This window comes from Pseudomassariella vexata (assembly GCF_002105095.1).
Source record: "Pseudomassariella vexata strain CBS 129021 chromosome Unknown BCR38scaffold_14, whole genome shotgun sequence".
In the NCBI taxonomy this organism is placed as follows: Eukaryota; Fungi; Ascomycota; class Sordariomycetes; order Amphisphaeriales; family Pseudomassariaceae; genus Pseudomassariella; species Pseudomassariella vexata.
The window spans coordinates 978,092-998,686 of NW_024467969.1; the positions used below are offsets into that span (position 1 = coordinate 978,092).

The 20,595-nt window shown below is 48.6% G+C and overlaps 5 protein-coding genes and 1 non-coding gene across 6 annotated transcripts; 4 read left to right on the top strand and 2 right to left on the bottom strand.

The window, feature by feature from the left end:
• Window positions 1-3,259: 3,259 nt before the first annotated feature.
• Window positions 3,260-3,882, top strand: BCR38DRAFT_489040 (uncharacterized protein; the record flags this gene model as incomplete). The annotated part of the gene is made up of 2 exons (XM_040864355.1): window positions 3,260-3,683; window positions 3,743-3,882. 2 exons carry the CDS (start codon window positions 3,260-3,262, stop codon window positions 3,880-3,882), a joined length of 564 nt encoding a protein of 187 aa, XP_040712001.1.
• Window positions 3,883-4,261: 379 nt separating this feature from the next.
• On the bottom strand, window positions 4,262-5,379 carry BCR38DRAFT_446220 (uncharacterized protein). The gene has a single exon (XM_040861077.1). The coding sequence runs from the start codon at window positions 5,096-5,098 to the stop codon at window positions 4,382-4,384; it is 717 nt and encodes a 238-aa protein (XP_040712002.1). The 5' UTR covers window positions 5,099-5,379; the 3' UTR covers window positions 4,262-4,381.
• A 1,346-nt stretch (window positions 5,380-6,725) lies between these two features.
• BCR38DRAFT_351961 (uncharacterized protein) lies at window positions 6,726-7,541 on the top strand (the record flags this gene model as incomplete). The annotated part of the gene is made up of 3 exons (XM_040856680.1): window positions 6,726-7,082; window positions 7,133-7,188; window positions 7,250-7,541. Coding segments are annotated over 3 exons (705 nt in total), but the record flags the coding sequence as incomplete, so codon positions are not given.
• Window positions 7,542-12,548: 5,007 nt separating this feature from the next.
• Window positions 12,549-14,531, top strand: BCR38DRAFT_446231 (acetylcholinesterase). The gene has a single exon (XM_040861078.1). It carries the CDS (start codon window positions 12,609-12,611, stop codon window positions 14,229-14,231), a length of 1,623 nt encoding a protein of 540 aa, XP_040712004.1. The 5' UTR covers window positions 12,549-12,608; the 3' UTR covers window positions 14,232-14,531.
• A 1,811-nt stretch (window positions 14,532-16,342) lies between these two features.
• On the bottom strand, window positions 16,343-16,445 carry BCR38DRAFT_t302. Its single transcript has one exon. It is a non-coding gene; the product is annotated as a tRNA-Thr (tRNA).
• A 3,839-nt stretch (window positions 16,446-20,284) lies between these two features.
• On the top strand, window positions 20,285-20,557 carry BCR38DRAFT_351782 (uncharacterized protein; the record flags this gene model as incomplete). The annotated part of the gene is made up of 1 exon (XM_040856668.1): window positions 20,285-20,557. A coding segment is annotated over one exon (273 nt), but the record flags the coding sequence as incomplete, so codon positions are not given.
• Window positions 20,558-20,595: the final 38 nt, after the last annotated feature.

The window sequence follows — 20,595 nt, forward strand, 5'->3', positions numbered from 1 at the left end:
GAGAAAGTTTCTCTTCCCTACGACAGTAGTAGTATCCCATCGGTCAAGGTAACCAAGCTCCTTTTTATAGGCTGCCTTGAGGGGTCCAAAGACTGACTGATCGAGAGGCTGGAGAACGTGGGATGTGTGTGGCGGCAAGAAAAGCAAGTGTATCTTGTTTATGAAGCAGAGGTACATAACTCTGTCGTTTCGTGGCTACTATGCCCATCTAGGATAAGTAACCTAGGTTAGTCTCTTCAGGGTCCTCTGGTTGAGTCAAAGGAATAAAGATCTTTTGTAGCTACTCAATAGCCGTAGAGTCTGACGTCCACCCATTCTCTGTTGCTGTAAACCTCCAGGCTTCGTATGGAGTCAAGTCCAGAGCAAACCACTGCTGCTGGACAGACTTCCCCTTGTATATCACAAGTGGGGGTAGTGCAGTACCAGTCGCAGAGATACACTCTATAAGAGATATCCAAGCTCGAGATCCAGGCTGTTTCTTCCGTATAGAACGAGTCTCAGATGATCCTAGAACAAGACCATTTGACAGAATACCTGTCTCATCCATATTGTATCGATTCGAGGCCTTAATAGCTTTGATCTCAGGGATAGCGAGGTATTTGAACCATTGCCTGATCACATTAGCTGAGGCTCCATTAATACGCTGAGAATCGATAGCTCTGCTTCTCTGGACCTTGACTGAAGGGTTCCTCTTAATAAAAGCCTGGACCCAGTTCTTTCCAAGTGGTTCGGTGTCTCCGTGGATCTGTAGGATACGCTCGGCGAAGTCTTTGAGCTGTTGATGGGTTGGTGGGAGGCCTAGGGCAGCCTGGATTCGAACCCATTCAGCCAGATGAGATTCCTGGGCTGGAAAGAGCCTCTGATAGTCAGCGAAGGCTATATCTCTTGACTGGGCTCCCTGAATCCGTCGTGAAAGAGTAGACCTTGGGACACCATGCTCATATGCTGCTTTTCGGAGGCTTTGACCGGTAGCTATTGCTTGAAGAGCTCGATAAATATCATCTTCGGTATATTGACTCATATTAGTGTAAAGAAGTCGTACGTAAAATTTTGTAACGATTGAATCGATATTGGTAAAGAAAAGAGAGGTTGAAGTTAGAGGCTAGCGGGTTGATGAGGCATTTTTGGGTGTCCCACATGTGGGTGTGTCCCGGATGTGGGTGTGGGACGTTATTGAGATTAGTATGCTTGGTGGGCTATATGGCTTCGTTATTACCGCTTCTGCCCGGAGCCGGGACCAATACATCCATGATCGGAGAGATGCCTATGTTCGGGGAGCTCTGGCCGGAGGATCGCGATACAGAGTGCTTGCTGCCGAAGTCAGACAGGGGAAGTCGGACAGGCACGGCCGAAAGTTCCACCGCATGTACAAATCGCTACAGGAACACAACCATAGCTATAATAAGGTGTCGCATTACTACACTTTCCCCGTTTTTTTTTTTTTTACATATTTGACGTATTCCTCATCCCACATTTCCTCCGAATAACTGTTTCTTCCGTTTCGCCGCATTCTTAGCTCCAATAGTAGAGTAGGCCTTCTACATAGACTTATGTTCTATCACAGTGCTTGGCGATGATATAGCCAGAGAATGCTGTATACAGCAGTTAGTAGGACCGTTGCAAGAGATCCACTGGCATTTAAGATCTTTTAGTCTATTGGCCGAGAGGCTCGGTCCTCCCTGACAATTATGCCAGTAGATCACGGTGTACGGCCCGATATTAGCGGAGTCCAGACGACAATAGTTCGAATTGTGGTTGTGTCGAGCTATATGTGGCGTATTGAACCGGGAATATGCTGGAGGCATGGCCCAACAAGTTAACCGTCAGCGGCAACTACCTCCCAAAGTACGCCGACGAGCGCAGGGATGTACATGTGACCATTGGTCTGCTGTATGTACCGCACTTAGCGGGTTTCATGACCGGTAGCTTATTCCCGTACGCGGCGTGTGGGTTCCTGACGGATCGCGACGATCCGGTATTAAACCTCCGATAAAGCCTCAGGACCAGTGTTCTAGGAGGCAGATAGTTATCGCAGTGCTTAGCGATAACATAGCTACAGAGTACTGTATATAGCAGTTAGTATGACTAATACTAGAAATCCACTGGAATTTAACATCTTTTAGTCTATCAGTCGAAGAGCTTGGTCTTCACTCTGACGTATTGTGTAAAGAGCTTATTCGGGTCCGGCTTAGCGAATTTCTTACGTTTAGTTAAGTAATACGAGCTAAGTCAAGGCTGTATTCGCTCGTTTAAGTGCTTAAGGGAAGCGATTAATAGGTATTTATCGCTGATTTAAGAGGTGATACTAATAAGGAAGTTCCGAACAGCTGTATTAGTTAGATCTATACTGAAAATATCCCTCATAAACCGAAATGCGTTATAACCGCGGTATATTTCGGGCCCTTTACAGTCGTAGACTACGGACTCCAAATACGTGAGTAACTAGAATAAGCAAATGCTATGCCTTAATATTGTTAGGTTTCGTCTTGGAGATTATAATATTATTTATTAGCGTTAGGTAGGGTGCGATTTTAAGCCGCGATTATTCTGGCCGGGGATTCGAAGGTGGGACTGTCCTACTACCCCTGTTGTCCGATTTCGGCAGCAAGCACTCTATATGAAAGATTCCGTTTTATTCGGGCGCTGAAGCTGCTGCAAGATTGTACGACATATTTCCCTCGCAAGTATAATCAGTCGGATCAACGCCTCTCATCTCAGCAGATCAGACATCCCAGACGCGTCTCCGCATTCTCCGGTCCTGAATTTCACCAGCCTTGCACACGGAGCGGGCACCATAGCCCTATCAGGCAGTGATATGCAAGTGGTGGCGCACGTCTCCACATAGGGGATAAGCATCTCCTCGCGCCCTCGCGCTTATTGATCCCATCGTTGTCAACCCCGACTAATCAAAACTGGCGGACTAGATGCTCTTTGTATCGACCTTCTTCTTCGGCTTTAAATCCTTCAGCAGGCCGCTGTCATGGACCAAAATGTACGCAGGAGGAGGTGGAAATAAGCTGGTTGCTGTTATCAGTATTGGCGGGGTGATGGATAGGCCACGTTAGGAACGAAGTTTGGATTGAACCTTTGACAAGGAAAATATGTGATGTACGTTCAGCCGCTGACGGTGATAGTGGTTACGATGACGTTTGGTTGCGGAGCGGCGTCGTCATCAAATAGCATCGACCGCGCTGCCGGAGAAGGAGACAGGCAGCTTTCAGTTTTCCTCCCAATTGACCCCTGTTATCGCGCTCCTCTCATGCTGTATACCTACGTCACACGGCAGCTGCGTAACTGCGGCATCGGACTGTGGACAGCCGACTGGCTGTGGAGGCATGAGTCTTCTGCTCGCCGCAGCCTGCATCCTAACGTGGCTGATACGCGTCTATCTGACGTCCAGCATCTTATCATCACGCTCGCGCGCGCACAATTGGACCTGCAGTCGGTTGCATTGGGGCCGACAAAGCCATCGTTCGCCTTCACGCTCCTGCGGCTGATGCCCGGGGGCTGGGAAGCCAAGGCCATCTGGATGCTCATCGTCATCATGAACCTGCAGTTCGCCGTCCACGTGATGGCGACTTGGCAGACCATCTGCGGCGTTCCTAGCTGGAGTGATGTGCTGCATCTAGAGAGCCGCTGCTGGACTCTGAAGCAGTCCATCACCTTTTCGGTGTTCAGCGCTCGTCATTCGCCTGTGTTTCCCTGGGACTTTTGACGTACACATTTGCTGATGGAAGATTAGTGTACTTGGTGCTTTGTGATTTCGTCCTAGCGCTGTTGCTGTGGAAGCTTGTCTTTAGTCTGCAGATGAAACGATCCGAAAAGCTCGGCGTCGCGATAGCGCTGAGCATTGGTATACTCGCGGGGATCACGGAATTGTGATGAAAGGGGTCTGGGCTGCGATGCTGCTCGAGATGACAAGACCAGAGTGCGGGTGAACTCATCTACATCAAGTTACTCACCCTTCCTCTTCGAGTCATGATTGGAGCCCAACGTGACCATCGTATCGGCGGACACACTCCGGACAGGGTGGATGGCGAGGCGTTCAAGATAAATCGTTTCGTACACCATAAGATGTCCCCGGGACTAGAGACAGTGACATCTTTATCGATGACAGGACGGCGCCCCAGGGTTGTCGGGGGGCTACACAAAAAGTACAAGCAGAGCTCAACTGGGATTGCTACAATTATGTACATCAAGTCATCAAGTTATAGGAGCAGTTACTATCAATTCCCTGTCATTCTTACGACCCTTGGCATATCAGCGCGTCAGTTCTCGTCCACATCTGATGACGACGATTCATTCATCGCATCAACCTTGTCGGCAACCGGGAGAGGAACAGCAGGGTAGTAGAGACAACCAAGATGGTCGCTAGAACCAGTTAAGGAAGGCCCAACCACTTCCCTCCCAGCTCCAGACTAAACGACAAGAGAGCCAGGAGCATGAGCTGGCTGGAGATGTTACCCAGCATCTCCACCATGCTAACCAGGGCGAAGATGCGCAAGCGATGCTCGGGTTCGATATAGTCACTAATCAAACACCGCGTGAAGCTACTATACCCGGACCCGGCAGTTAGAAACAACATCCCCACGCAGAACACGGGCAAGTTGGGTGCAAGACCCAGGACCGCGGCGCTAGGGGCCTGGACGAGATCGTGGTCCCGCTCGTTGGACAGCCCCGGCACGCGCCGCAGGACCTCGCATCCCAGGACGAGACGGGGGGATGTAGGGTATGACAAGCACCACGAAAACCAGGTTGACATCGCCATAGCCGGTCTGTCGATAAATCCCGTAGTGAAAATCAGGAGACTGAAGCAATTCGATGCGTACTGCACAAGAAAGGCGAGGGTCGACGGGCCCACGGGGCTGCTCGTCAGGGCGACCAGGAAGAGGATCAGCAACGAGGTGGAATTCAGTATGCTAAAGGCCTCATGCAGCTGCTGCACGGCCTGCATGCTGTTGTCTCCGGTTTGGTCGTCTGCGTCTTTCGCCTCGTGCTGCCGCTTATTGTCGGGCACGAAGATGAACACCACGCTGCCCAAGACCAGGAGCCCAACGGCAACGATGAGACAAGGCCACGGACCTGTCCGCTCCATCATCGCGGACACCAGGGGCCAGGCCAGGTTGCCAAACAGGCTTGTGATGTGCATACGCAGGAACGAGGTGGCTCGCTGCTCCTCGTCGGAGAGATCCGAAAGCAGGCTCAGCACGCCACCCGCGATGATGGCCTGCCCACCGCCCGGGATCTGGATCAGCCCTGACACCCGCACAAGCTACAATGGGAAGCTACAGTGGGAACATGGTCCGAAACTACAGGATTCTCATAGCGCACAGCAGGTTCAGACAGATACCCGCTATAATTAGGTCCAATACGCGGAAGTCTCCGCTACCAGATTTACCCTACGATCTTCGTCATCTAACTATGCACTTTTCTTCCGGGTATTAGTACTATTCAATCGGTCATCGGTATATTGACGTGGGGTTAGGGTTTTTTTGGGTGTTATTTTTTTTCGTTTTTCTTTTTCGATATTCAGACGAATTATGTAAGCGTGTTCTTAACGGGTATTTAAGACCTTGTGTACATAGTCACTCTCTTGAGAAAAAGATAGGAATTCAAGCGGCCTTTTCCACAGTAATCTGAACCAATTTCTCTTTACTTGGACAGGCATTCAATGTCTGACGTACCTGTTGAGGTACTTTCTGTTCCCCTATAGATCTGACTGTGCCTGTTGAGGCCATTGTTCCCATCTTTCACCTGTTGAGGTTCCTTTTCCTCCCCAGCCTGCTGAGGCTACAGTTGTTAGTACCTGTTGAGGTACTTGTCGTTCCGATCAGGGCAAGGAGCTCTTGATCTTGTTAATTCTTTCCACCTCCCGGATAGTAAGGTCTTGTTGAGGATCTTGTTATTCGTTGCCATTATATTCACACCTTAAACCTGCGGGTGGTTTCACTGCCCGTCGTCAATATCTCTAAGGGTACTTCGGGTCCCTTTATAATATAACATAACCTTGGGGGCTTCGTAATATAATAACTATATATCCTACCTCGTATGTGTTGTAGGTGTACTATGTAAGGATAATAGTTTAGTAGTGTAAAGAGCGGCTAATAGTACGCTAATATTATAGGTGCTATATTATACGACTTTTTGTTAAAGAATTATTGGTTTGTGGGCCAATGGTCCTGTATTGAAGGTGTTATGATCTCTGGAGAGTCCTGAAAGAAGTGAACGGCGGCCACAAGGGCCTTATATATGTTACGAACCATTAAACCTGGACCAACAAAGAAGGCCTGTTGGCAGGCCAGAGTGGACACGCTCGCTAGGGTCACGGGACCCCGCATCGGAAGAACGACGGAACGAAGGTCACGTGACTAAGTACAAGTCTAACATCCTGCCACTGTAAGAAAATATGATGAGTAAAAGTTAACAGACCGAGCCGCAATTTCTCATAGAGCGTGCCGGATGTAAAGGCAAAGCCCATGCGAAGAAGGCGGTACATGATCGACGTCATAGTTCCGTAGATTGTCGCAGGCTGGATCAGCATCCTAGTCTGTGTCGCCAGGGTTTCTAACAAAGAGAACTTCCTCGTAACAAGCCAGACCTCGGCCAAATCTTGGTTTAGACCTTGAACAAATTCCGTGTTTTCTGGGGAAAAAATACCGATGTTAAAGCTTGAGATCACTTGCTCCGGATAGTCAGGTGATGGTTCAACCGGAAGATGGTAGAATATACATTTTGCAACACCTTTCAACTTCAGCCCAGACCCGAACAAGGTGATTCCCCAGGCGGTCGAAGGCATCTTAAGCCTCCTCCGTGCTGCGGCCCGGGAGCCCTCGGTCAAGAGATTCGTCTACAACTCGTCCGTTGGCGCTGCGTATTCACCTAAAGGCGGAGTTCCAGTCACTGTGATGGAAGACTCCTGGAATGATGCTGCCTTGGAAAAGGCATGGGCACCGCCGCCGTATGAGCCGAAGCGAGCTCCCTACGTGTACGCGGCAAGCAAAGTAGAGACCGAGAGGGCCATGTTTAAGTTTTTCGGGGACGAAAACCCTGGCTTTAGCGCTAAGTCTGTGAACCCATTCTTGGTATAGAGCCAGCACTGCATAAGCGCTATCTGCAAACCACGGCAGGCTAGAACAGGAATATCTACAACGGTGAGCCGGGATTCTCTGGTTTCATGCCTCCTGGTAAGTCTATTTTGACTTTCATGATGGCACCAAGATCAATAGAACTGACTACACATTCTACAAAGCATGCCACGTCAATGTCCAAGATGGTGCAACTTTCATGTCGCAGCTGCCTTGGACCCCAACAACAAGGGCGAGCGACTGCTTGCCTGGGCCGGGCTATTCAACGTGAATATGGTGCTAGATATTCCGCGTCGCCGGCATTCAGACCGAAAATTCATCGACGATCTCCCTCCCCAGAAACCGTGCCTGTCAATTATAGGTGATGAGAGTCGCCTGTTCGGGGTTTTGAAGAAGTGGGGAGGGCGGGACAGTTGGATTTCACTGGAACAGGGTCCGCGACGGGATGAATCTTGAACCTTAGGTCTGCATCCATAGGAAGGCGCATAGCATTTCTGCACTTAGTTTTCCTTGACATGGCCACGGCTTCGCTTAATTCTAAGTGAGTGGCTTCAACCATCCTTGTGGTATTTTGAATAGATGATCATAAGTTGCAGAAAGCTCGTGTGTTTATCAGTCCCTACTCACTCGGAGGATCTAGATCTCCAGGCTGGCCAAGATGACAATGCAGTTATTCAGGGTACTTTAACCGTCTGCTACATTTCAGGATGCTATAGTGGCAGGAGTGCCGCTGAAACCCAGCGCATACCGAATAGCGTGGGCGACATATGACTACTACGGCACTCATCATGAACGTATTTAGTCCCGAAAAGAAACCATGCAAGTTCAGATTATACATATATCCACAAGTTTTATAGTACATTTGGGTTTTACCGTGCTTGGGTATCGATCGCCATTGTCCTGGGCGTTTCTATTCAAGCTCAAGGCATGTTTTGGCTCTACATAAGCTCTAGTAACAGGCTATCCTAGCACATACGGCCATAGGCTGCAGAGAATTCGGGATCCCGTCCGCTCTCCCATAGACAAGCTGCAAACCGCTAGATTAGTAGTTGGGTGGGTGACCACCAGCGAATCCCTAGTGTTGTATGTTTTTGCTATATGTTTCTTTTTCCTCGGTCGTTCGCTAGATATTATCAATATCTGTAGCTATATTTAGTCTCTCTAGGCCTTATCCTTAGTCCTATGGTTTCGTTTTATAGTATACTTAATTTTAGTCGTGCTGGGATGTGTATCGACCTTATTATAGGTGTTTCTCTCCGAGCTCAAGGGAGGCTTTAGTTCTACATAAGTTCAACTAACGCCAAACTCTGACACATACGACCATAGGTTGCAGAGAATTCGGGATCCCGTCCGCTCTCCCATAGACAAGCTGCAAACCGCTAGATTAGTAGTTGGGTGGGTGATCACCAACGAATCCCTAGAGTTGTATGTTTTTGCCATATCTTTTACTATTATTTTCTAGTCGTTAACTAGATAACGTCACCCACAGGTCAATGCCCCACACGGGTCTTTGCCCAACTTTTCACGACCTCCCAACCTTTAATCTTAGATAGATCAACAACAACCCGTATTCATCCAAGAAATTAATCAGAATTCTTTTCATTATCTGTTTCTACATCTGCCTGACAAGTTCGCGCATTATGTCCAGTTCCTCCGCAAATGCCACAGCGCCTACCACCCGTTGCCCTCCTCCTTGTAGGACGACTACTTTCACCCTCTTCCTCACTTTCCAAACCCGTATCACCCCTAATAGCCCGTAGAACTTGTGCATATTCTATATTAAGTGGCCCACCATACTGGATTTGCTTGTTTTTGGTTCTGCGACGTTTGCTTAGCACATGGTTAGTCTCACAAAGCTCTTCGTTCTCGCGACGCAAGATAACATTCTCTTGCATCATTGCATGCGTAGGCTTTGCAATCGAGTCAATTGAATGAATAATATGCGTCGGAGAGCTGTCTTGATGCCTCTGAACGCTATTCTTAATCAACGTTGACTGCGATTCGGCTTCAAGGGTGGTAGTAGGTGTCTTAGAAGTCCAAATAGGGGGTAGGAGTTCTGGGTCGGCAGAGGGTGTACGCGCGACTTCTGCGACATCCAGGGAAGATATAACCCTGTCGGGGTCAAAAGAGACAATTCCAGCTGCTTCGAAACCAGATCTGATGTTTTGTTCAGTAAAAGCAGCGCCAAACGCCTCCAAAAAACCGGCAAGGAAATCCTCCTTCGCAACGTGGGTATGATGCCGTCGCATCAAACCCTCAACAAACACACCGTACGCCCGTTTCAAAACACTAAAAGGCACCAAGTCGAGAGGCTGGAGCTTATGGGACGAATGGGCAGGCATAGGAAGGGTAATGATGCCATGGTCCTTGCAGTATTGTTCGAAATACATCGAGTGATGGCTTTCATGACCGTCAAGGATCAGGAGGCGTGGACCAATATATCTCTCTGTTTCCTGTCTGCTTGAATTCCTCGAGCAGGCGACAGGTCTTTTTATATAGCATGTTCACGAGGCCGCGATATAGAGCCGACATAGCCGCCGCTAAGGTGTGCATGGCTGATCTCAGACCCTCTCGAGCAGGTGAGGTGTTATTCTGACTCGCCCAGGCGAATTAGCTTCGTTGATGAACCATGGGACAGATGCTCTGGACCCTATCACAGTTCACATTGTCCCTTCAGAGTCTGAGCAGCGTCTTATCGAGACATATTCTAGGGGCTAGAGAGATAGATATCGGGGAAAGGTAAAACGAATAAGTCAGCTAGCATGAGGCCTAGAATATCAGTCTCCATTAGACGTGATCGGGCTCACAATCTCCAGGTTCAGGTGTTCCTCCAAGGTTGTGCTTGTTGACGGCAGACTGTAATCGCGGTTCAGTGCTTCACTTGAAAGAAATGTATAAGAAGCTTCCGAACTCGACATTGTCGTTGCCGTTGGCCAGTTGAGGTATTTTGGGGTTGATCCAGCCATATACGCCATGAGATTTTCGGGAATCATGATGATATCTGCGTAGGAGCCGTTCTGTCGTAGATGGCCTGGGCATTGTTACTGCTGGTTTTGTAATGTCGGTAATAGTTGGTGACTCGGTACTCGGCTCTTTCTGCTTTTTTAGTTCTCACTCGAGCATTTCTAAAGGAAAGCAACTCGTTAACGTTAATACTACATATCGACCACTAGAAGTAGAAGCTGGTAACAAAGCAATATCGGATGGATAAAGCGGCACAATTTGTATCGAGGCAGCACTTACCAATGTGCGACCTCATCATATCAAGCTGACCTTTCTTGGCACCTCTTCGTGGTCTCTGTATCACAGTGATGTATGTTGCACCACTCTGAATGCAAGAAGTGCATTGAGGTTGCCGGCGGTCGCACCTTGCCTTCCACCGGCGGCATTCCTCGCAGGCGAATGCGGACTGCTGTCTTCCCGCGGATGCATACATGTTTCTCAACGGACGCGGGTTCTAATGACAATCAGTCTTAGATTTTGAGGATCACGAGAGGAGACAGGACAAAGAATACTAAATATTAACCTATGGAGCAACTTCTTTCAGCTTGTGGCCGAGATACACGACATGTTCATGGTCGCCTCCTTTTCTGCGATAGTCCTCTATTTCCATTGCAGATTCGCGTCAAGCCCCGTGGAGTGCCGTTTGGACTGTTGATCAGATTCTGGCATCACGGATGTCTGTATCAGGACTTCGACCAAGGCGTTGATGAACCAGACGGAAGGGCGGCCAAAGAATTCTAGGGCTCAGGCGTAGCTGATCCAGTGAGGTCTCGGATGAGTGGATGGAAGGGTCTAGTAGGCCGATGGATTTGATGCTGAAGCAGGATCGAATCTTCAGAAGATCGCCTAACATCCGACGCAGGGAATCTGTGAACACGCCAGCGCCTTAGACTTGCTGGAAAAGTACATTAAATTAGTGTGAGACAGTGAAACGAAGTAAACAAATGAACGGAAGTCGAAAGGTCTTGTAATGTGCACCTAGGACCATCAGAAGAAGGCTTAATAACGAAGGCCAAGAACGTGATATTTAGCAAATAGAACTAACCGAAGAGTTATAGGCTAGATACGTGGTCTACACCATCTGTTACGATCCCCAAGTAAAGCTTAGTCCTACAGGAGCGTGCAATGTTGTGGACTTTGGGTAATACTGCTCACCTGGGCGCATGGTTGGCCGGAGCACTGGAATATCTCCCGTGATCCAGAGATCTGTGCTGCGTCCTGTGGTCGCAAGCATGTGGCTTCCAAGCATACATTCATTGGTTTATCGACGTGAATCCTATTTCGAGATTAAACACTGTCCACTCCTTGGTGCCCGAAGTATTTCACAAGCAGTCTATTAAATAAGCAAGCTTACCTTGCTGGTGGTTTCGGTAGTATTAAGTGCTTACCCCACGATTAATGACCACTGGCGACTTTCTGACCGACTTTGCTCAGCCACACTGTAAGGTCATAGCAAGCCTAACTTAGACCATTACGCCACATAGACCAAAAGATCTAGCAGTTCTGTCACTTAGTAGTAGAACCGAGGCTTAACCCTGCTTGTAGCTCTATATTCCCTTACACACGCAGAGATCATGGTTTCTATTAATATCTTAGATTGATATATTGGTGATTACCAGCCACTGGGACTTAGGTAGAAATCCCCTGCAGAGGATATCAGATAGAACACAAACAACAATCAATCCATTCACACAGAACGGTAAGATTACCGGAAGCTCAAGGCCACAATAAGGTCACATCGCTAGATACGTGAATATCCAACAATTATCCCCTTAGGTAAGCAGTATTCCGGCAGTAGAGTCTGCTACATAACGCTTATTAGGAGGCCGCCCGCATAGTTCTTCGTATAGGATCTAGTTCACAATAACTTCCTCTTACTCCAGAGTGTAACGAGGATACCACACGTCTCACAATATAATAGTCAGGTAGTGCAAAGGGTAGCTAGAAGTAGGCCAGTGTATGGGTGCGTATATTGCAAGACTGATTCTTGAAGAATCTAAACTAGGTGCGAGCGTCTCGAGTTCTCCTCTTAAGTTGGGCGGTTGCGGGGTTCTACCGGATCGGGGGCGAATCCCTCCCGACTCAGCTTGTCAGCTGAGACCGGCCCGCCACAACGGCTCTTTCCTTACACAGAGTTAACTTAACTTTCATTACCCGTAGGCCGCGTCGCGGTGCGAATTACCGTAACGAATATAATCCCCTTGATACTATACCGATAGGCGACTACGACCGGGAATAGCCCTGATAGATAAGCTATTTTGTATAGCTAGAGAGTAATTACGAGTTGAGTTAAGAGATGTGTCGTTAAGGCGTAGAATTTCCCCGCAGAATAGTGGTATATGCAAAAAGGTGGTTAGTGCGGTTACACAAATATGCGCCTCTACGGCGAGGCGACCGAGGATGCTTCGTAAGCAAGAAAATAGAAATCCGCTGACGCTATGGATAAACGACGGATCTCCCGTTATAATTGAAGCACTTCGGGAACGACGGCCATGCTTCGAGGCCCGTAATCTGCCTAACATGAAGTTCGTAATCTTGTCCCTCTTCGCTCTAGCCACCAACGGTGACTTCGGCAAGGTAGCGAAGTACCCGGACTCCGACCCTCTTACCGTCGAAACCTCTACGGGCACCTTCACCGGGCTGATTGATCCCAAGTTTCCTAACACTCTCCAGTTCCGCGCTATACCGTTCGCGGAGCCGCCCGTGCTGTCACGTCGCTGGCTGCCGCCGCAGAAGCTCTCGTCGCCGCCGAGCGAGCATCACTATGCAACGCGGTTCCCACCGTCTTGCCCGCAGTTCGTAACGGCGGTAACCTCTATGTGGAACGTGAACTTAACCAAAGGCAACTTGATCTACAACGGTAACCAGAACGATTCGTCGGGGCTAGTGGGCGAGGCTACGTCCGAGGACTGCCTGTACCTAGCGGTATGGACGCCAGGATCCACGGCGCCACGGCCTGAAGCCGGGTTCCCTGTCCTCTTCTTCATAACAGGCGGCGGCTTCATAATTGGTGGCATCGATATTCCGTGGCAGATGCCAACGTCGTGGGTCGAGCGGTCGCAGTCGCACATTGTCGTTACCATCAACTACCGCCTTAATATATTTGGCTTCCCCAACGCGCGTGGGATAGCGGATGGCGAACAGAACCTTGGCATCCTTGACCAGCGCGCCGCACTTGAATGGGTCCGCGACAATATTGCGGCCTTCGGCGGCGACCCAAACCGCATCACACAGTGGGGGCGGTCGGCTGGGTCCATTAGCCTGGATATCCACGCCTATGCTTTCCCCGAGGACCCTATTGCCCAAGCCTACTGGCTGCAATCGGGGACAATCTTTAGTGTTAACACGCCTCAGGATCCGATGCATTCCAACTTCAGCTTCGTCGCGCGCCACGTTGGGTGCGAGTCCCCTGCGGGCGACGACGAGGATAAGGACGGCATGGCGGAGCTCGACTGCATGCGCCACGTGCCGTTCGCGATGATCGAGAATTTCATCGGACAGTACGGTGATCGAGGCGAGACGCCGACGATAACCTTCAGCGTGATTCGCGACGATCGTATCGTGTTCAATGACTATCAGGCGCGTTCCGAGGCAGGGCATTTCGCGCGCCTGCCAGTCATCATCTCGAACACGGCCAATGAGGTATCGTCCCTGGTTCCGTGGCCGGTAGAAAACCTAACCGCGGGCCCGTACCAGCCAACCGTTACCGCTCTGGATATCTCGTTCATGGTGTGCCCGACATTTAACTCGACCGTATATCGGAACCAGATGGACGTACCCGTCTTCCGGTTCCAGCATGCGGGCACGTTTCCCAATTTAAACTATTACGAGTGGCTCGGCGCGTACCATGCCAGCGACATCACTATATCCTTTGGGACATATAGGCTTCTTGATGACATAGCGAACACTACCCAGTTCGAAATTGATGTCAGCGAGTCGATGCAGGACCATGTTCTCGCCTTCGTCAAGGACCCATACAATGGCCCGCAGGAGACGATGGGCTGGAATCCGATGGTCGCTGGTGATCCGCACGGTGGAGATCTCATCCGCTTCGGCGCCGACGGGATAGTGTCGCAGCATGTCGATGGTATCGAGGTGGATGGAGTATGTATAGGGATAGGAGAGTACAATCCATTCCCTTAACTAGGCCTCAACTAAAGGTCGAAATCGATCTCTACAGAATCCATGCCAATATAGGTCATTAGGTTAGGCTAGGTGTCGGACCTTCAAGGCTAGTACACCAAACTATTAGTCCTGAAAGGATATATGGCCACGTACCGTACGTTATGGGCTAATGTACTCACTACCTATCGTACCACACAAGTCGTGCCTGTGGGACAGGCATCGTTCATTCTTGTCTGTATAAGGCCCTTGTGGCCGCTGTTCACTTCTTTCAGGAATCTCCAGAGATTATAACCTCTTCAATACAAGACTATTTTCCCACAATCTAATAATTATAAGCTCGGAGCAACCGTACCGGCTCTATCTTAACTTTCTTCTACGGATTCAGCAATTCTAACGTCGCTACTACTACGAAGGTAAAGAATGGAAGTACGGATGGGAGAGGAAGGGGAGGTCCAAGCCGCACAAGGGCACTAAAGCATCTCACGTGGGTCTCACGTGACCTTAGGCCACCAATTCCACAGTAGGCTCGAAACCCCCGGTACCTACCACGAGAGACTCCAGCATCGCGACGCACTGCTCAACTGCGGGTGTGGAAAGACAAAGATACCAGTCCACTTCTACTTTTGCAAGCGCGGCCGCAAGGCCACGCCCGGTCATCTAAAAGCGCATATGGCCAAGAATAGTATAGATTCCCTCCTAGGCACGGCCAAGGGAGCTCGTTTGTTTTGCCAATGGGCGGAGGAGACCAATTTCTTTACTGAGATCTGCCCATCGCACTGAACAGGAATGTTAGATGAAGACAGTCCCCTGTAACATAGATTCGACTAGCATAGACCATGCCGGCACTGCGCCCGGCACGTCTCACGTGATGAGACGTTAAATTTCAATCAATCAATCTACTTGTGACGACTGACACATGGACGATAAGCAGGGACATCCTGACATGGCCTGCCCTGATCTGGACGAGCGCGTTCCCCTTATAATAGGAGAACGGCCAGACATACTTGTAACCCTTTCCTTCTCTTTTTTCCCTAGTTTAGTATTCAACAATAGAGATGCACTGATATGCAACCTTGATTCGTACCTATGTGCCTCTGCCTCGTTACATGTCCATCCCGTCCCTAGCAGCTACCTTACGATAGTATCACTCACTACTAGCTCTACTGTTACTATTAGGAGGTTTCTGCGAGTATTTAGTAGTCGCGATGCTATATCGGCTAGTAATATATAAAATAATATTAAATACGCCGTAGGTGTTAACCCTCGGTACCTCTACAAGTACTCCCTTAAGGGGCTATAGATGATATAGCGGGCCCTTAAGCCGCGTCGGGCGGTTATACAGGTAAACTTGTAGCCAAACCACTACTAAACCTCCTGTCCCTCCCTAAGTCTGTGCTACAACCCCTGCCTGAACTACCGATAAGTGTGGTAATGTGGCACTTAAATTCGTCCTCAGGGGTGGGATGCTGCTGATGTGCAGAAGATGCTCGACTATTTTTTTGTCGCGACAAGTCGTAGTATCTGCTAATTGGGGTTCTCGTTGTCACGACCTGGGTTGCATCGCATTGGTATAGACCTCGATTAGGTGCTATAGACGAAGATTCTACTCTAAGGAGCGAAGGAAAGAAGATGACAACTTAGGTTTGAGGGAGCGCGACTAAGTCATCCACGCTTGGCGGGGCTCCTACAAGGGTTATGATTGGCTTCCCATCTCACACTGCCACGGCAGGTGTTCCAGCTGTAAGTCACCTGGTTGTAGGGAGTCTGCGAGGGTTGACCGTCACACTCGTCGAGCGTATACATCTCAACCATACGCTCAAGTGGATAGACCGTAACGTGGTCTAGACGCTCGCAAGAATCGCGGCGAGAGGGCGTGCTGCGCGCCTTCTATCGTGAGGGGACGGGTTCGCCGACGAGCGTTATCGGATAGGCGAGGTCCGATAAGGGGTCGGATTAACGATTCGAATTCTGGACCGGCTGTCGAGTTATATTCCGCCGACGTAGTGCTTGACGGTCGACTGGCTAGGATGCTCGTAATCCTAAACTGCACCAATCTCCCTATTATCGCTAGGTAGGCGAAGTCAACAAGGTGGGCAGCGCGCCATAAGGGTTGACTAAACCCCCTTGTGTGTCAGCTGCGGGATTCGAACCCGCGACTCGTCACCGACCCAAGTGGGTGAGGCTCAAATCGGGACTTACCTACCAGCGAAGTGACCAACTACACCAGCCGACTAAACATATTAACAATATCTAGTAGACGACTTTGAGTCAAAAGTAAAATATACGGTAAAAACATACAACACTAGGGATTCGCTGGTAGTCACCTAACTAACTACTAACCTAGCGGTTTGCAGCTTATCTATAGGAGAGCGGACGGGATCCCGAGTTCTCTGCAACCTATGGTCATATGTGTTAGAATTGGCTGTAGCTGCAGTTTATATATAGCTAGAGCCCCCCTGATGCGTGCACCTAGGGGGGAGGATGCTATAATGCAGCAGTGCGCAACGTTATAGTATCTAATTGAATGGGATTCACCTAACCAGTGGGTCCTCCTACCTTTTCGTATCACCCCCTTAAGCTCAGCTAGAAACACTTATAACAAGGGCGATCGATATCCAAGCACGGTCAAAATCAAGTATAATACAAAACGTAGACTGAGGATAAAGACTCTAGCGTGATCTTGTGAAGGTCAACCCTCGCAGACTCACTACGACCAGGTGACTTGCAGCTGGAACACCTGCCATGGCAGTGCCAGATGGGAAGCCAATCATAACCCCTGTAGGAGCCCCGCCAAGCGTGGACGACTTAGTCGCGCTCCCTCAAACCTAAGTTGTCATCTTCTTTCCTTCGCTCCTTAGAGTAGAATCTTCGTCGATAGCACCTAATCGAGGTCTCTGTCACGACCTGGGTTGCATCGCATTGGTATAGACCTCGATTAGGTGCTATCGACGAAGATTCTACTCTAAGGAGCGAAGGAAAGAAGATGACAACTTAGGTTTGAGGGAGCGCGACTAAGTCATCCACGCTTGGCGGGGCTCCTACAAGGGTTATGATTGGCTTCCCATCTGACACTGCCATGGCAGGTGTTCCAGCTGTAAGTCACCTGGTTGTAGTGAGTCTGCGAGGGTTGACCGTCACAGTCTCTACCAATGCGATGCAACCTAAGTCGTGACAGATCTAACATAATTCCAGATAATTAAAATATCTAGCAAACCACTCCTAAAGAAAAGAAAGAAGAAAACAAATATATCAAAAAGCGTATAACACTAGGGATTTGATGATAGTCACTTACCTAACTACTAATATGACAGTCCCAATGGTTAATATAGGTATTATATTGACACGAAAATTATAGGGTCAAAGAAGATGTATTGAGGAGGATAGCGAGGCTGCCTAGAAGCCTTGTCTGAGGGCCTTTAAAGGTCCCTTACCTAATCTACATAACAAAGTAGGTGGAGATAAACTTGCTACCCTAAGTACCGCTAAGACACCAAGTCTGAAAGGGGGTAAAATCTGTCACTGGTTTTTAACTATCTATTCATATAATCACCCTTGTTGTCGTTGTTGTTATAGCAGTAGTGAAAGCAGCGGGCTGCCTCTCACCACTTTTTGAATCGGGTAGCTTGGCGATACTTGACAGGATAGCAAGATTATTGCCACATACTGTATGTGAGGTCCCTAAGCGTCACACGTCAGAATGCCGGTCACACAGAGAAGTGATGACTAGCCTCAATCATGGCCAGCGATGTGGAGATACTTCACGAGCACGAAATAGCGAAGGGAGACAGATTGTTGTGGATGGATCGACAACCATACTCCAACTCTGGGTACGTTTCGCGTCCAAGGGGGTGAAGACGAGAAATCTTCCTAAGGATCGTAACATGTCCGTTGATGCTTCGCAGAAGACGTCGGAGCTGTATTCGCTGATATAGCTGCTATCATGTGAAGGGCATTGTGGCCGGGGCGATGAACTTGACGGTATATACTCTCTGGTGCAGTTCGTACGGAAGGCTTCGTGGTTGAAAGATGACGAAAATGATGTAGAGGATCTTGATGCTTCTAATCGTGAAGGTGAGCACTGGTAGTGCGTACCCCTGCCGCGAAGGTGCTCAAATAGCTGGTTTCTTGACTCGAAAGTCTTTTGACACTTGTAGCAGCTACTTGGCTAGGGAATCTTTAGGGATCCTTGGCGGCTAGAAGGCAGTTGCTTATGCAGCTTCTCTTAGCGGGTGGTTCGTCTGTCCGTTTGTATATTTGACTCTCGTAAGCTTTCTGAGGACGAAAATGAAGCTTTTCGTATCTGATTTATTAGTGTGATCGGTGCTGGCGATGGATATGTTGAAGTTGGAAACCGTAGATTCGTTGAAGAAGCTGGCGGCGGCTAATTTGTTGATCGATTGACCGCACTTCGGCATTTAGGCTGGCTACGTGAAGGTGTGGTTGCTGAATATCACGCTCTGCTTCTTGAAGCCGTCGATCTCGTGGCTGTTGTTGATTTGGTTGTTGTCCTTCTGGTTGTGACTGGGCTCTGGATAGCGTTGGCGGTTAATCTTCTCGATTTCACGGCGCTCTTCCTGCTGGCGGTACTGTAGTTGTTTGAGCTCTCGTTATCGCCGACACTCGTTGTCGTCTTCTCTCTCGATCCGACGCGCATCTGTAAGAGAGAAACATTTGTGATGATGACAATGTATTTCGTTATTATAAAGATGGTTAATTTGGCGCACTGTATAACAGTGTTGCGAGTGCATATAGAGTGTGAATTGTTGTATTGGGAAGGGTTGGCCAGGTCGGTTATTCTGGCCTGACAGAGCCTATTTATAGCCCTCATCTCATCTAGCTATATTATCTATTGGTACAGGGTAAACCCCCCTTGTGGTCATGTATCACACGGCTACAGTGTTGGACCTTCAAGGCTACTCCGTCAAGACTGCCAAGTCAAAAGGAGAAAAGTAAAGCCGCAAACCGTACGAAGTATGGGTCAATATGACCTATACCCATTGAACCACACAAGTCCTGACTGTGGGGAAGGCATCAGTCATTTCTGACTATATAAGGCCCTTATGGCCGCCCTTTGATTCTCTCTGGACTCTCCAGAGATCATGACACTTTCAATACAAGACCATTTGCCCACAATCCAATATACGGTAACCGCACCGCTGTACTTGCAGCACTAGCGGCCATGCTGGTATGGCCTTAATAACTGCCTTAGCTGTGGCAGGATGTTATGTTCTTTTTGTGTATAGTAGAACAATTTCCATGTATATTTGCGGCTGATATCGTGGCCTTGGTTAAGATGGAATCTGAAGGGTAGCTACTGGGCTGGCTAAGCTGCAACATATATCTTAATCATCGTGGGTGCTTAAGTTATAGTAGAAGACTAGCTTGGTGAAAGGGTCATCGGGAGGATACATAGTTCATGGTGCATAGTCCACATATGGGAAACAAGTGAGATAACATATCCAGAGAAGGACTACTCTCCACTGAATTTTGTAGGGAGTGCGTCCACATAAAGACAGACGGTATCCTTCAATGGACAAGGAAAGACAACGAAAATCCAATCAATCAATCAATCAACTACCTCCATTACCTATCCTTATCAGACGCATGTGTAATATAACAGATTCCATCTGTCTTTATGTGGACTCTATCCCAGCCAGATTATGTGAGACATCTGTCTTCTTCAGGACGCGATGCCTAACTTTTTTACACACGTGGAGTGAGTGCTATGACCCCATGTTTTTAAAAGATAGTCCCCATTTCGTACTTGAGCAAGACAAGACGAGCTCTTTCCGCACAGCACGAACATAGCTCAATATAGTTGGAGACCTGGTAGCCTTTCTGGTGCATATGGGGGGGATCTATGAACAAGGCTGTAAGTCCTATAAACTTTGTAATGTACCCAGCTTAGACATTGAAGTGTGCCTCGAAGTTTTACTAATATAACTTGGCTAAAACGAAGTCTACTATGAAACATAACGTTTTGACTAAAGATGTGGACTCTAGCGAGAACGAACACGTTTCAGGATATTTACAATATCCTAGCAAATGACGTTTAGTGGAAAACAAGTATAGCAAAAACATACAACACCAGGGATTCGCTGGTGGTCACCCACCCAACTACTAATCTAGCGGTTTGCAGCTTGTCTATGGGAGAGCAGACGGGATCCCGAATTCTCTGCAGCCTATGGTCGTATGTACCAGAACAATGCGTTACCACAGGTTATATGTTATTAAACCATGCTTTGAGCTTGGATAGAAACACCCAGAACAAGGGTGGTCGATCAATACCCAAGCACGGCAAAAACCAAATGTATTACAAAACGCAACATTACCAAGAGGGATAAGGATCATAGTCGTATGCTTTATATTAATAGGGAAGGTT